Raw genomic sequence first — 16,367 nt, 5'->3', positions numbered from 1 at the left:
GACACTGTGGTCCGGTGCTGCCAATAACTATTTCCACCCGATAGTCGAGTAGAAACCTACCGCTGCTGATTATAATTACAACTTACATTGTCTTACAAAATTACATAAACTCGAGTATTTTTTGTCAGATGTACACGTTGTTTAACGAGGACGTGCTGTAGGTTAAATACCTTATGAATATTTTATTTTAACTATCTTTCCTTTGCATATGCCCTAAGAGTGTATGACGTTCGTCTGTACAATTAAAGTGCATATGCAGTAGATAATTATTATTTATTAAATTCATCATGTATTTATGAGTACGACGCGTTAAGGTGAACGTGTCAGGTTTGGAATTTGGATGTCCAGTGTTCGGTGTAAAATCGTATGACTTCGTCGAAGCCCCATCGCGATTCGCTGGTATCGGATTACGTGAAATTGGAAAAAAGCCGCAAAACGGCCTGTCATATTTCTCGTATTAGATTTCTGGTACCATTGGCTGACTGGTTGGCCGGGTGGAGGGAAACGGTCGCTTTCCACCGACGACTACCCGGTATGGTTGGTTGGCAACATTGATAATATGAGGGGAAAAAAAGGAGAGAGCAAAATATAGTACGGCGATCGGTTGTTTTTGCTCCGTTTGTCACCGCTAACGCGTTTTGATGATAAATTTTGCGCGTCCGCCGATCGAACCGACGGAACATCGTGAAGTAATATACACTCGTCCGCAACGACCACGCCGTCCGTCTGTTCATCCATTCGACAACTGATTCCATTCGATACGTTGACCGTCGTACGGTATTTTTTAATTCATTCCGCGCACACCGCCGTCTCGTTCAATCATGTCTTCGGCGTGAATTAATCATTATCAGGCGGTAAAAAAATATTGAAAACACGTTATTCTATCTTTTAATACATATATATATATATATATATTTACGTGTTCGTATAATATATTAATATAATATATATATATATATATATGTACACATATGTAATATAGTAGAAGTAAATATAATATTTATGTGTGTGGATGCTTATAAATAGAAAAGATTGTAACAGTACACAATAATATTATATATTTTATGTGTATTTAAAATACTTGAAAAATTCGATACATCTATATCTAGTTTTAATTACAAGGAACGACCGAAAAGAGTAAGTTTCATGATTGGTTTAATGGCTAAGCGATATGTATGTTCCATATTTCTATATTTTTGTTTTTCCTTTGAAAGTTTGTCTCGCTCCCCTTAACAGATTTATCACACTCTCGGTGGCGTGTGACTTTTTATCAAACAAAGTGTTTTTGCTCATTACATCCTCCCTGCCTAGAACCACTAATCTGTTAGACTTGATTTTGTTTGCTTTGTTTTTATCATACCCTTTACATTTTTGCATGTTACATATTAATTTATAATTTGATTGTGATCATAATATTTTATGCTACTTTTCATTACTAACTTGTGTTCCTTATAATTAATGCATTGGTTAAAACTGAAACATAATTTTGCATCGACACACATTAACTAGTATTTATAAGTATAAAAATCTATTATTTTCATAGTTAGAATTTAGTTAATTTTATTTTGCAATTTAATTTATTTTACCCTAGTAGTTTGTTTATTAAGAACTTGTTGTGAAGAATTAAGATATCCTATTTTATGATCTCATTTATTTTATTTAAAATGTTTTATTTTATTGATTTTGTTGAGAAATACATTATCTTATGATGCATTTTACCTATGTGCATCTATAAATAAATATATTCAATGCTAGAACAGTACTTTCTAATTGTTTTTCACTTTATAATTAGTAATTGGGTTATCTACTGTTTATAAAAGTGCGTACATTTTAAAGATTAAGGATAAATCTTAAGTTTAATTAAGACATACCAAAAATAGTAAGTGCCTACCTACCTACTCTCTTGGTTAACAAATTTTAGTCACAATTTTTAAAAATTATCTATTTAATCCATCCTAAGTATTATTTTGTTTATATTATCTGATTTATCCATAATATGTGTCATATGTTATACACAATTTTTTTTCGATCATGCTATTGATTTTTTTTATATTTAAATATCAAATATAAATATTATAGCCTCTAAAATATTCTGGATTAAATTTTTTATTATTCAATCAATACAAAAAAAAAATATTAGTATTAGCTGTCAGGTATATTAATCAAACGTGTAAATCTTATATAGTATAGACAAGATAAAATATTTAATTATAACTAACCTTTTAATATTATCACTTCACATGTTGAATGTTTTTTTTTTTATAATTAAAAAAAATAATAGTGTAAATTTTATTTGATTAAAATAATTAGCAATTAATATTCTTCAAATCAATATAACATACCCTCTTTGTTGATTCAAGAAGAATAAGCATTATAATTATTTAAATTAAATTATAAAATATGAAATATATAAGTCACACTAATCCATAGTTTCTAGGTTTAAATTATTTATTATGTCTTGTTTCTTAACAATTAGTAAAAATGTACTTTAAAATAGTTGTAAATATGTTACGTACTAAATCATATTATGACTTATTTATATCTATATAATATATTTAAGCTGATAGATGATATGCAAATTAAGTCAAGTCTTATCAATCAGAAATTTATCTTAAAATTAATGAAAACAATTGACCTTTTTTACTTAATAATTATTTTAAAATTAAAAAATATATATGTATTACATTGATAATGAATTTTAAATAAAGCAATTATGTGATAGATTATTTAAATTTAGTATATATATGTTTAATAGAATAGTCTATAATTTAAATAGTTAGTTATTCTTTACATTTGATGTATTCTTGAGCTTGATATTATACCGTCCTCCTGCAGATTGAATAAAAATAAAAGTTTGTCGCTCTTACCCTGACCAGTCATTCAGTTAATATTGAAATAAACGCATGAATCCGCAATCTGATACATGGCCACAAAAATCGATGAGAATCCGATTAAACGGTACAAACCTTCCAGTCCGTCACCTCAGTTAAGATAGTAAGTTGTAAATAACCTAAATTCATAATTAAAATTTTACAAAATCATTAGGTACAGTAGGTATACTTTTGGTTTTGGGCTTGTATGCTTTTTAAGAACACTTCCTATATAGTAAAACTTGCCTGTATCTGATAATGATTGTATTTATTATATTCTAATAAATATATTTTGTTAAATTTGCTTCTTGTTGTGTTTTTTTTTACCAAAATTTTTAATTATTTTTAATATTTAATAATTCAATTTTTTTAATATGCGAAAGGATTTTTTATTTGATATTTAATTGTTTAATATCTTAAAAAAAAAAATTATTAACTTGCTTTATAAAAGTGTATAATTTACCTATTTGAAACGTATAAAATGTGCTACACATTTTGATTTTCAATTAGCAAACCCTAACTCCTTGTAATTTGTGCAGTGTATTTAAAACTTTTTGTTCTTTTATTTTATGTATATATATATTTAGAAACGTTAGATAATTGCTTAAAAGTAATAATCGCTTTGTATATTACAGGTACTTACAGCCTACAGGTTAATTTTAAAATATTCTAATAAATTATTTTTTTTGTATTTATCTATTAAATACGTTTATAATTATTCTTATTTATTTAATAATGTTAATTAATTTTAATTATGTTTGATAGTCAAGAAAACGGAAATAGTATAATGGATCCAATGGATATATCAGTTGAAAACAACGTAGCTACTGAAAAAATTGCCATTTTGGATGCAGGTGCTCAATATGGCAAAGTAATTGACCGCAAAGTTAGAGAATTAAATGTTGAAAGTGACATGTTGCCATTAAATACTTCGGCAATAACATTAAAAGAAAAAGGATATAGGTAAGTTTTCTACTTTAAAATTTTTAAATTCATAGATCTTTAAAAAAATACTTTAATTTAATTTTAGAGCTATAATAATTTCTGGAGGTCCTAATTCAGTTAATGCTGTAGATGCGCCAATTTATGATGCAGACATATTTAGAATAGGATTACCAATCTTAGGTAAAACTGTATTTTTTGAAAAAAAAAAATTGAAATAAATTAATGTTTTTTTCAATTTAGGAATTTGTTATGGCATGCAAATGTTAAATAAAGAATTTGGTGGCCAAGTTGCTGCAACTGTTGGTCGTGAAGATGGTATTTATAATATTGATATAGATTGTCAATGTTTATTATTTAAGTAAGTCCAGAGTTAATACAACATAGTCCACATTTTTATTTCTTTTATTATTGTAGATCATTGAGCAAAACCCAAAGTGTTCTACTTACACATGGGGATCATGTTGTCAAAGTTGCAGATACCTTTAAAGTGATAGCTACATCCAACAATATGATTGCTGCTATTGGTAATGATATTAAAAAAATGTATGGTCTTCAATTTCATCCTGAGGTTGGTAATAGTTATTGGTAATTTATTTATATAAACAAATAGTTTAATTATTATTTTTTTTATATATATATATAAGGTGAATTTAACAGAACAAGGTACTCAAATGCTTAAATCATTTCTTTACGATGTGGCTGGATTAACGGGAAGCTATACAGTCAAAAGCCGTGAAGAGGAATGTATTAAATATATAAGAGATCAAGTTGGCCAGAATAAAGTTTTAGTCCTATTAAGTGGTGGTGTTGATTCTACAGTATGCGCTGCACTTTTACATCGTGCATTAAATCGAGAACAAGTAATTGCTGTACATATAGATAATGGCTTTATGCGCTTAGGTGAGAGTGAACAAGTAATGAAGTCCTTAAATGCTCTAGGATTAGATGTTAAAGGTATGTCGAAAAAATACTTAGAAAGATTATTCTTTTTGCTGTAACTTAATACATTTTTTATTTTTCAGCTGTAAATGCCACATTTGATTTTAAATATGGTACAACTATATTACCTGATTTGCATGTATCTAATCGTACTAGAATTTCTCCTCCACTATGTCAAACTAGTAATCCAGAAGAAAAGAGAAAAATAATTGGTGATGTTTTTGTCAAGGTATTAATTCTTATATTTTTATGGTGAATCAAATTAATATTTATTTTTGTTTATAGACTGCTGATAAGTTCCTGAAAACATTAAATTTGTCATCTGAAGATGTGTTCTTGGCTCAAGGAACTTTAAGACCAGACTTAATTGAGTCTGCTTCGAGGTTAGCTAGTAGTAATGCAGATACCATAAAAACACATCATAATGATAGCAAGTTAATACGTGAATTACGAGATAAAGGACGTGTCATTGAACCTTTACAAGAATTTCATAAAGATGAGGTAATTTTATAGTGGTTTTAAATGTTTTTAAGATAAGAATTAAGGTAATTCAATTTTGTTTATTTTAGGTTAGAAGGTTAGGAATGGATTTAGGATTGAGCGAAAGTATTGTGTACAGACATCCATTCCCTGGACCAGGTCTTGCTATAAGAATATTATGTGGAGAAGAACCTTTTATTGATAAGGATTTTTCTGAAACACAAGTTGTTGTTAAAATTGTTGTTGAATACAATGATATGGTTCTTAAGGTATATTTTATATTTATTTATGTGTATGTATATGTAATGGATCGATGTAAAAATGAATAATTTAACTGATTGATAATTTTTTATTTGATTATAATACATTGTATAGTAATTATTATTTTTATAAAATAAACCTTTAAATAAATGTTTTATTTGATATTGGTCCATTACCACTAATATATATTACATAATTTATATTTTCAACTGCTTAAATTTTTCAATTTTAAATAATTAATATTTTTTTAATTATTTTTAGAGCCATGCACTTTTAAATAGAATAGAAAATGCAACTTCTGAAAATGAACGAAAGTTGTTGCGAGAAATATCATCGAAACAGAAAATGTCTGCCACGTTATTACCAATAAAAAGTGTAGGAGTTCAAGTATGTGTATATATATAAACTATCTATTATAGTTTTAAAATAAATTATTTATTATCTTTTAGGGTGATAAACGTTCTTACAGTTATGTAGTAGGCATTTCTTGTACTGATCCTGAACCTATATGGGAAGACCTTTCTTATTTGGCCAGAATAATCCCTAGAGTATGTCACAATGTCAATAGGGTATGTTACATTGCTGGTTCACCTGTGGTGTACCAAGTGTTGGATATAACACACACATATCTAAATGTTCAAGTGATAGATTTGCTTAAACAAGCTGATCATGTTATTAATAAAGTAAGAAGTTATGAGCTAAACATTATTTTATTATTAAAATTTTTCTGGGATTTAGGTTTTAACAGAATGTCCAATTAGTATGCGTAAAGTAAGTCAGATGCCTGTAGTACTTGTACCTTTACATTTTGATCGAGATATTGCTTATCGTCATCCATCTTGTCAACGTTCTGTTGTCATCAGGCCATTTATTACAGAAGATTTTATGACTGGTATTCCTGCGCTACCCGGCAAACATATATCTGCTGCAGTTAGTAGATAAAAATTATATTTTGGTGTTTTTTAAGAAATATATACATTTTCATTATTGAAATTATTTTTAGCTTGTACGTAAAATGATGGATGCTGCTCAAAAAATACCTGGTATATCTAGAGTATTATATGACCTCACACCAAAACCGCCTGGAACTACAGAATGGGAATAAAAATTTGTTTCAATAAATTAATGAGATTTTGAAAACATACTTAAGGAACGTAAGTTTCATTACAAATGAAATAATGAAATTGCTCATTGGTGTTTATCAGCAGTTAAAACCCATAAGTACAGAGTTATTTTTCTAATTAGTTTTCAAAAAACAAATTATCTTACAATATTAATGATTTAACTACATTGAGCATTTATTTTTTGAAAAGGCAGTAATGGTCTTGATTGTTGTTTATACACTTAGTTTTTATTATCAAAAAATTGATCATTTGATTATTATTTAATTTTGCTAATGATAACCCAATTGTACTGTTAATTAATATGTAAACTTAAAAGGAAATAATAAGAGCCTTTTGTACAAAATCAATTCTCCGTTTTAAAACTGTATCACCGACATTTAACTAGTTTAATATGTTATCCTAAATATATTTAGTTTAATGTATTAATATATAAATATGTATGTATGTTTATATATATATATATATACATATGTATAATATATATATTTTTATTTACCAATGAAGGATTTAAATCAGTTTTATCTCTCTTTGTTAATGTTTTAAAATTGTGTAATTATTGAATAAAAAATATTAAATATAAAACATGCTTTCATTTTTTACCATTCTGTTATTGTACATAAATCTATTATTTTTCTGTGAAATATTAGTTATTTACATAAAATAATATGTAAAAAATCATAACATGCATTTGATATTGGAACCTAAGCAAGTTATAACAAAATGTAAAAAACTATTGTATATTTTACAGATTTATATAATAGAAATTGTGTGTTATGCATTTTTTTTATGTTTTAATTTTAAAAATAAATATTTATACATAGTTTTATAATAATATATATATTAGCTTTGAGCAGCTGTATAAATAAATTCTTGTATTATGGAAATGTTATAGTAAGAATTTGTTATTTGTGTTTACAAATAAAAACAAAATAATAAAAATTCCTTAAATAAATTATCTTGTTTAATTTTCTTCATTATTTATTTTAATTGTATGGTTTTCATTCTGTGAAGTAAGGAATATATTAGTTTTATAACAAAGCATTTTATTATTATCTCTTTCAATGAACTTATATTTTAGTAAAAGACAGTTTTGAACATGTTGTCAACTGAACTCTTGGATGGATTGTTAGAACTGTGAAATCCTCTCCATGCAGTTGACCATAAACCGATATGTAAGATCATATTGCTACTCGAGTTCAAAGTCTCTTGTGAAAAAGAGTGGTATTTAAAAAAAGGATAGTTTAATTAGTTGATTCTGATAAAAAAAAGAAAATCAAGTAATTTAAAAAAAATATCAACGTTCCACAATTTTAACTTACCTCTGCCTCTAATTAATATTATAATAGGTACTATTCAATATTGTCTGAAAAGAATACAATATGTAACAAACCTATAATTTATTTTAAGTGTGTCAAATTATTAATTAATTTAACTTAAAATAAATTTGATATTTTTCAGTAAGTCAGTATACTTTTTTAATAGATGAAATTTCATATATTTTTTTCAAAAAGCTCAATTTTGTACTTATTATCATGAATTTTATTTCACCATCACAAAAAAACCATGCAATTGTAGTCCTGGACTAGTTATGTAACTGACAAAATAAATGTATTATTGTTACATTAAGTGTAGTATACAATTGAAATAATTATAATTATAGGTTTTGGCCATACATTATTTTTTACGGAGGATCAAAATTATATATAAAATAGAATTATTTAAATGTAGTTTCAACTTTCATTTTAGCATTATACAAATTCAACATTGTCTCTTGAACATTATTCAATATATCAAAGTAACTTTGTTTCCAAGCCAAATCATCTTATTTTTTATTAATCTATAAAATAATAACACATTATATTATTAATTAATTAAGTAGCTTAAATTAATATTTAAATTTACCGGTAAAGTTTTCTTATGATTTCATAAGCATCTTCAGTCTTGGCATCACTTATTAAATTACATAAGTATTTTGAAACCATTATATTATCACACATTTTTGGTTCATTCTCAGTGACCACCCATTCCTCAATAAATTCTTTCATTTGATCTATCTGCACATGCTGATATAACTTTGAGCTTTCTTCTGTCATTGTGACTTCCATTATGGATGAATTTTCATTTTCATAAGATTTCAATTCATTTTCAATCTCTAAACGTAAATCTGCAGGCAATGCGTCTAGAAATGATGGATCTACTTGCGATATTTTTATATTAACATGTGACTTATGTGGAATAATGGATTTGGAGTTTGAAGTCTTAAGTTGTTTTTTAGAATTCAAATCTTTAGGCTTAAAAAAATCCATAACAGATTTTGGTTTATTTAAGTTTTCCGTAGAACTCTGGTGACTTTTATGATTGGATACTTTTGTCGATATTATTTTTTCGTTAAGTGAAATATGATTTATTTTAGGTTCAGATTTCATGTTGGAGATAAAATTTTCTATACGTCCAGGCCCTGTTACTATGCGACTTTCTAATTTATTCATCTGTATTCCTATTCCACGCAATTCAGTTGGATCAATATTTAATTGATTCATTATTTTATTGACAACTCTAAACAAAAATCAATACATGAGTATACATGCAATATTCTATTTGGGATAAGAACTATACTACGTAGTTTTGTCAGCAAATATACAATGCAATTTGTTAACTGTACCTAGTATACAATAATACATACCATTTACAATCTATATGTTAAATATAGGAAGATATTTAAAAATTTTGGCACCCTTGGGCATATAATTTATGCTCCCGCTCCCCCCCAATTAATAATATTACTTTGATATTACACTAAATATTTCATCCATTATCAGAATTCTTTAATATTAAAATCTAACTGGTCAATTAATAAATGAAAATCGTATAATAGTTAAAAAGAAGTTTTAATCTTCTTTTAATAAACAAATTATAGCATAATAAAACATTGTAATTTTTTCAAATAATTCAATAAAATGCAATTATTTTTTTTTCCATTACATTTTTAAAATTAATTTTACTAAAAATATTGCTGCCCCTGGGCATGTCCCTAAATACGAGCCTGGTTAGATGTGTACTGAACCACACTCCTGCACACAAGTCAGTTATTAAGTATGTTTCTTATTCTGAATAGAGTATACATTGATGTATTATCTTTAAATACTTACTGGAAAATTATTTTAGAATTTGATGTTGATTTAGTTAAAGAACTTGATTTAGTAATATTGTCACAAAATCCATGCCCTAAAAATTTTGCAGATTCTTTTGGTGCTTCTGAATTTCGAATCTGAAAATTGATACAATATTTTTTTTTTATCAGAAATAATTATACAATCTTATTAAAATACCATTAACTTTAAGGTAACTGTTTTGCCATTCATTTCTATATCATCAAGTCGTTTTTCAATTTCACTACATAATTGTCTCACAAAATTTTCTGACTCTTCTTTATTTTGAAACCTGATACCATAATTAACATCAGCAGATACTGACTTTGGTTTATAGTCATAGTTAAGTTTTCGATCATCTTCTCCTCGACAATGCCTACAAATTATTAAGTATCTTTATTTATTTCAAATAAAAAATAATATCATAATAAACACTTATAGTTTCAATATTAACATTCATATAATATTATTATTTATATTAATACTAATATTTGTGATCTATTTTGAGTTATTATACCAATGTTACAGACTATAGATATGATATATTTCTTTTTATTTCAGGTAATATAGTTTTACTCTAAATCATCCTTAAATAATGGACCTACAAACTAGGAAAAAATTAAATATTACCAGGACCAAATATTTGATTTAATAGTAATACTCAACCTATGTTAATATCCATAATGTTACTAAAATAAATTGTTTAAACTATCCAGTGCTATGTCAACATTATCTATTAGATTAACCCACAATAATAATATTATTTCTTAAATTTTTTTCTTATATAAAACAGCTATTCACCAATTAACTTCTAGCAGTTCAAGCCTAAGTCAGATGGTTCTGAATAAATAAATCTAAGAAGTATAGTTCTTTACAACATATTAACTAATGATATCCTTCAAACTACACTCTTTATATACCAATTGGAAATTGCACTACTACTCTAGTCACCAATAGAAAAACATTAAAATTAGCTTATTTCAGGATCAAAAATCAAAAATATATTTGCATTATTTATACAATAACAAAAAATCTGTAAAAATCATTTTCACTTTAAGAGAACATACCCATATGTCACCGCATGTGTTTTATCAATCTTTTTATAACCAATGCTACAATGTTTGCCCGCAGTTCCGATTTTATATTGTTAGCTTAAATGTTAGTATGATTTAAACTATTATTAAACACAAAGTTAAGTAAATTATCTATGATCTCTGGTTGTTTTTTACAATAATTTACTTTTAAAGTAAATTATATACATTTTTAAATATTTTTATTTTATATCATGCTCAAAAATTAAAATATTATAAAAATCTAACAAAAAAACACAGAAAATATTCTTATTTTTAAGTCTGATAATAAGTAATTTCATTCTAATGTTTAAGCTGAACACAGAAAATTGGAACTACTGAAAATTTATCTTGGTTTGGTATGCATTAGTGAGACAGAAACAACAAATGCAGACACAACATCCTCTTAAAAATATCTCTTCAAAAATGTTTTCAATTAATTATAAACAATGATGCCATTACTATTTGAACTGAGATTAAATATTTAGGTATCTATATTATAAGATGAATATTGAACCTAGATACTTCATCTCAAAGAAAAAAGAAAACCGTTCAATTCACATACCAAGTTTCCAAATATTGTAAAAGATAATTATAATAACTACCAAACTAGCACAAATATGTTATAGATCTTTTAAACAAACATTATAATACAATTATTTCTTTTATGCCTGACAAATTATAATGTCTACTGTCTAACAAAAAGTAAAAATGCAAATCTTCTAGTGGAATGTTATTTTATTTAAATGTTATTAGTAATTGGTGATTTTCTTGTCATATTGCTCATTTCAAGTATCATTTATTAATTTATCAAATTTACTTATTATAATAACAAAGTATAGATCGTAAATTCTTTTTTTTAATAGAATAAAAAACTAATGTAATAAGACAAATAAAAAAAAATTGTTTATATAATATTTTCAATTCTTTGTAGTAATTTACTTTAATATAAAGACATATTCTTAAACATTCCATTAATTCAACCAATTTAAAACAATACTTAAAATAACTGAAATGTATAGATGGAAATCTGATATTTATATACCAATGACTTTAATCTGGGAAATTTTCTTACATAATAAAATCTTATATAATATACAGGTAGTTAAAAAAACCCTTTTTTTTTGTAGATTTGTAGCAATTAGAAATACATAGAAAATTTACTTATACAATGAAAGTCCAGTCTTGTTTCCAAATTCACTTTGAAGTGTTTGTAGTGACAATGCACTTAGTTCACCGCATGTACTGATACCAAGTGTTGATAATTTATATCCCAGAGTTCTTCCAACACCTTTATTAAGTTCAATATTTAATAATTATATTTATGAACAATTCATAATAGTAAGAGTACAGATTTTTATGCAAAAAAAAGCTAAAATATATACATATTTATATAGTTGTTATTAATAAAAACAAACTAATTTTTCAAATATGTGCTTAAAGTTTTAAACCTAACCAAATCAAATATTAGAATTTAATACTACCACGTTACAAATAATTATAATAATAAAGCGATGACTACATTTTTATTTAATTAAAATATATTTAGATATGAGTTTGAATCAAAATAATTTAAGCATCACAGGAACAAATCCACTTGATACTCTAGGGTGCTCAAGTTTTTCTAAAATTAACTTGTCATATTTATTTCATAGAAGATATTGGGGGTGCTAATATTTGCACCTATGGTGAGTATATTGTATCATTTTATTTAAAATCATTACTGCTTATTGGTGTTTATTTTTAATCAAAATTCAAATATTATTTAGTTATCTACTGTTATGTGTATCCCAATTTTATACAAAAATCTGTGCTTTGATAATGACTAAAGTTTTTGTTGTAAATTACCTGGAACATCAGATATATCTATGTTTTTCATAAAATCCATAACAATACCAGGTTCCAAATAAAATTGACCATCTGGTTTGGCTTTCTTAGTAGCTAATCTGGCGAGCAGACAATTAGAGCCAATACCAGTTGAACACGGACACTGAGTTTTTTCCTATAAAATAAAAATGTACAATGTAATAGAATATACATAAATTATAAATATTTAATTTTTTAAACAATTTATACTTTTATTTCTTTTCGTAGAAACGTAGCTAATTCAATAGGTGACGCTTTTGTTGTTTCCAAAATATGCGAACAATCTAAATACAATTCATCACAACTTACAGCTTCCACATCTAATGTATATCTACATGAGTAAAATAATAAAATATATGTACTTATTTTAAGAGTAAAATTAATAAAAATGTATGTTAAATCAATAATTTTTGAAAATTCCAATTTAAAGTGGGGGATTTTTTTCTTTTTTAAGTTAATAACCTTTAGTATACTAAATTAAACTAGAAAATTAGGTAAACATGAGCTTAAGCCCTATAATATGATATAAATAATTAATAAAAAAAAAACGATCAATTTATATTCAAACACATAAGTCAAAAATACGGTAAATGGGCGCTATCATTGATTAAATATTGTATATCATGTACATTTATTATTATAGTTAAATCTAAATACTATACATATTTTTAGGTATAAGCAATTCTTTAAAGAATGGTAATTGGCAGCTAGAAAAATTGTAAAAATTTGAACTTAATTACTAATATGTTTATTGTATTTTTATAAAATCTAAAATTGTAAATGTAATTTTAAATTTTTAGGCCTGAAGTTTTTAATTTTTGATATTACCATTGAGTAAAATATTTAAGAGACTTAATCTCTTTGCCAATAGGGCATAATACAATTTGGAAGGAGAACACCTATAAATTATAAGTAATGAATAATGATACTGAGGGATACCTGGTTGTATATATAAGATACAACTACTATGGAAATCACCTATCTGCTATCATGGATATAATATTTATTACATTTAAAATCTATTGGTAATTTTAATAACATAGAAGAAAATTGATAATTTTGAATTTTGTTTAATGATTGATATTACTCACTCATTCAGGATGTGAGTGTACAAAGTATGAGCTACTTTTTTATATTGTTCAAAATTATATGGTATTAATTTTAGAGCTGGACACATCTTTAATGCTTGACCAACCAGCATTCCGTTTTTAATACCGACTTTTCTAGCTTCATAACTACAACAAGCAATTTCTGCCATTGAATCTGTTTCATTAATGCCATCTCTTTTAGTTGATCGAGGTTTAACTTCATGAACTTCTTCTTCTTCGTCATTTTCATTACCATCACCTCTCCAGCGTTTAACATACAAATCAAACTCTGTTCCGCGATCTACCCCTTCTCTTTGCTTAGACAAGTTTCCTTTAGCATGTGTAACAGCTACAGGCAGCCCTCTAAGCTCAGGTCTTTCAACCAAACCAGCAGACACAAAAAAACAATCCATATCAATGTGCATGATTATTTTGCCATAGTCAAGCTCAAAGTCATGCGATAACATATCTTTAATTCTATTTTGTTCAATCCAATTCTTCAATCGTTGACGCCCTGGATAATCTGTTTGATTCTGTTTTCGTGTATCGTTTACTAAATGTTTGAACGTTGTTGCCATAGTTGATATTAAGTGCAATCTGGAATTGTTATAAAATTCTGATAGAAATGTTGGTTCTGAAGCATTTTTGGCACGGACTGGAAAATCAATCTTTGGCTGATTGGGTTTATCAATAAAAAGTAGATAATTTTCGTAGTTTAAAAGTTTTCCATCTTTAAGACTATCAGATATCCATTCAGGTTTTACAATTTTGAACTGTTTGAGTAGTTTTAATTTAGCAGTGGGTAAATTGCTTGCTATTATATGTGTAGTAATATTAGGTCTGTGGTAATGATGGTAAATCCCTCCATTCTCCATCATTATATGTTTCAGTTCATCGGCTGAAGGCACTAAAATGAATATAAAATAGATAAATATAATCATTTTAGTATATTGTGTTACTACTAAAAATGGTAAAGATATAATATTACACTGACAGATCAATAAATAAATAAACTTTTAAGTTTATAACTATGAGCAACTACCTGTTATTATAGAATACAATAATTAGATATTAGACGGTAAGAACTTTTATACAAAAATATTGATTTAAAATATTGCAGATCAACAATAGCATAGAAAAACATATAGAGAATAGTACATTTTACAGACTTATAATAATAATTATATTCTACTTAATAACAAAATATTATAATATAATTAAAATAAGTGCTACTGAACAAGAATTATATATCTATGATAGGATAACATAGGCGCGCAAACGGGGGCAGCAGCGGCAGCATATGCTGCCTCTGAACTTCTTTTGGGGCTACCGGGGACGGCAAATATTAAATAATGGGCCTCGGTAAAATTATATTGCCTCAAATGATTTTTTTTTTTTTTTAATCACTGTAGAGTGTAGATTAGTATTATAAGTTTGTATAAAAAGTTTATGAATATTAATAAAAGATTTTATTACTTAATTTACAACTTTAATTATGTACCATATTATTACTAATTGTTATTAATACTTTTTTATTCTATCATATTATAAATAATAAATATTAACTAGGTATAAGCTTATGGAAAAAAGTACACCTTTAGTGGCTTAGTACCTTACTGGACAACTTTTTATCCAAAAAAACAAATAATCAATACACTTTTAATTTTGATACCCAATAGTAAAAAAAGTAAAACTATGGGCGGTTTTAATGATGAATTTGAAGAATGGGCCGAATTAATCTCTTGGTGCCCCTGAAACCGGAGGCTGGGCACGCCTATGTAGGATAATGTAGATATATTAATGTGTATCACAATACTTTGAGGGTAAAATACCTTATTTATGTAAACTAACAATACATATAATGATATAACTATATAAGATGGAAAATAAACTTTTATAATATGTTTTAAGTTAAAGTGAAAATAAAAATGAACTATGGACTAGAATAATGGTCTATTTTTATCCATAAACTGAAATGGTAGATATACAAACTACAATATCTAGTAATTATAAATATTATTGTTATTAGTTATACATACAAGTATAACCATTGACAAAGATCGAAATGCCTTTAAAAATTTGACTTTTCACATGGTTACTATCACCAGCAGCTTTTTCAGAGAATTGTTTTTCAAGTTTGATCTTTTTGGCTTCCATGTAGCCACCCTAAAAAAAATCAAATGATAAACAGATTTTCATCACTGTTGCACTTTTTTTTGTTTAGTACATACCCACATTTCAAATCCATTGGTTTCATTTCGATTTCGTTTCATAATGTCATAAAATCCAAAAAAATATAATAAAACTTGAAAGGTTAAACTTGTTCGAATAGTGAATACTTAATTTGTGGTTTCAAATATTCGTATTATCATTGATAGCATAATAATATTATGATCTAAGCCTTAAGGGTAATCCCATCCCATTGATTATAAACACGGACCAAGATAGATCTTAGTCCGAGATTATAAATAATAATGTACTCTCTATAATCAATGGTAATACTATAATATTTTTAATTGTATTTATATTCATTGAATTACAATCATGAATTCATAGTACTATTATTTTTCTGTAG

General features: G+C 26.2%; 2 protein-coding genes across 6 annotated transcripts; one reads left to right on the top strand and one right to left on the bottom strand.

Annotated features, from left to right (window-relative positions):
- The first annotated feature begins 608 nt into the window (after window positions 1-608).
- On the top strand, window positions 609-7,015 carry LOC113551194 (GMP synthase [glutamine-hydrolyzing]). 4 transcript variants are annotated; one of them, XM_026953294.1, is made up of 14 exons: window positions 609-854; window positions 2,836-2,994; window positions 3,636-3,833; window positions 3,901-3,995; window positions 4,056-4,173; window positions 4,230-4,383; window positions 4,460-4,769; window positions 4,838-4,983; window positions 5,040-5,255; window positions 5,324-5,503; window positions 5,757-5,882; window positions 5,945-6,178; window positions 6,234-6,425; window positions 6,499-7,015. In XM_026953294.1, the coding sequence occupies exons 2-14, from the start codon at window positions 2,924-2,926 to the stop codon at window positions 6,598-6,600; spliced, it is 2,142 nt and encodes a 713-aa protein (XP_026809095.1). In that variant the 5' UTR covers window positions 609-854; window positions 2,836-2,923; the 3' UTR covers window positions 6,601-7,015. The 4 variants fall into 4 exon arrangements, with proteins under 4 accessions (XP_026809095.1, XP_026809097.1, XP_026809098.1 ...); XM_026953295.1 differs by lacking the exon at window positions 609-854 and adding an exon at window positions 1,007-1,137; XM_026953296.1 differs by lacking the exon at window positions 2,836-2,994.
- Window positions 7,016-8,136: 1,121 nt separating this feature from the next.
- Window positions 8,137-16,301, bottom strand: LOC113552785 (DNA repair protein REV1). 2 transcript variants are annotated; one of them, XM_026955712.1, is made up of 10 exons: window positions 16,028-16,301; window positions 15,832-15,958; window positions 13,796-14,699; window positions 12,915-13,035; window positions 12,687-12,840; window positions 12,003-12,129; window positions 9,949-10,144; window positions 9,769-9,887; window positions 8,522-9,175; window positions 8,137-8,456 (listed from the first exon to the last, which is right to left on the bottom strand). In XM_026955712.1, the coding sequence occupies exons 2-10, from the start codon at window positions 15,947-15,949 to the stop codon at window positions 8,402-8,404; spliced, it is 2,448 nt and encodes an 815-aa protein (XP_026811513.1). In that variant the 5' UTR covers window positions 15,950-15,958; window positions 16,028-16,301; the 3' UTR covers window positions 8,137-8,401. The 2 variants fall into 2 exon arrangements, with proteins under 2 accessions (XP_026811513.1, XP_026811511.1); XM_026955710.1 differs by having other exon boundaries at window positions 16,024-16,299.
- Between the last annotated feature and the right edge of the window lie 66 nt (window positions 16,302-16,367).

Source organism: Rhopalosiphum maidis, chromosome 2, assembly GCF_003676215.2.
Source record: "Rhopalosiphum maidis isolate BTI-1 chromosome 2, ASM367621v3, whole genome shotgun sequence".
Taxonomy (NCBI): domain Eukaryota; kingdom Metazoa; phylum Arthropoda; class Insecta; order Hemiptera; family Aphididae; genus Rhopalosiphum; species Rhopalosiphum maidis.
Note: the sequence above shows the minus strand (reverse complement) of the source record. Positions and strands in the feature narration are given on the sequence as shown.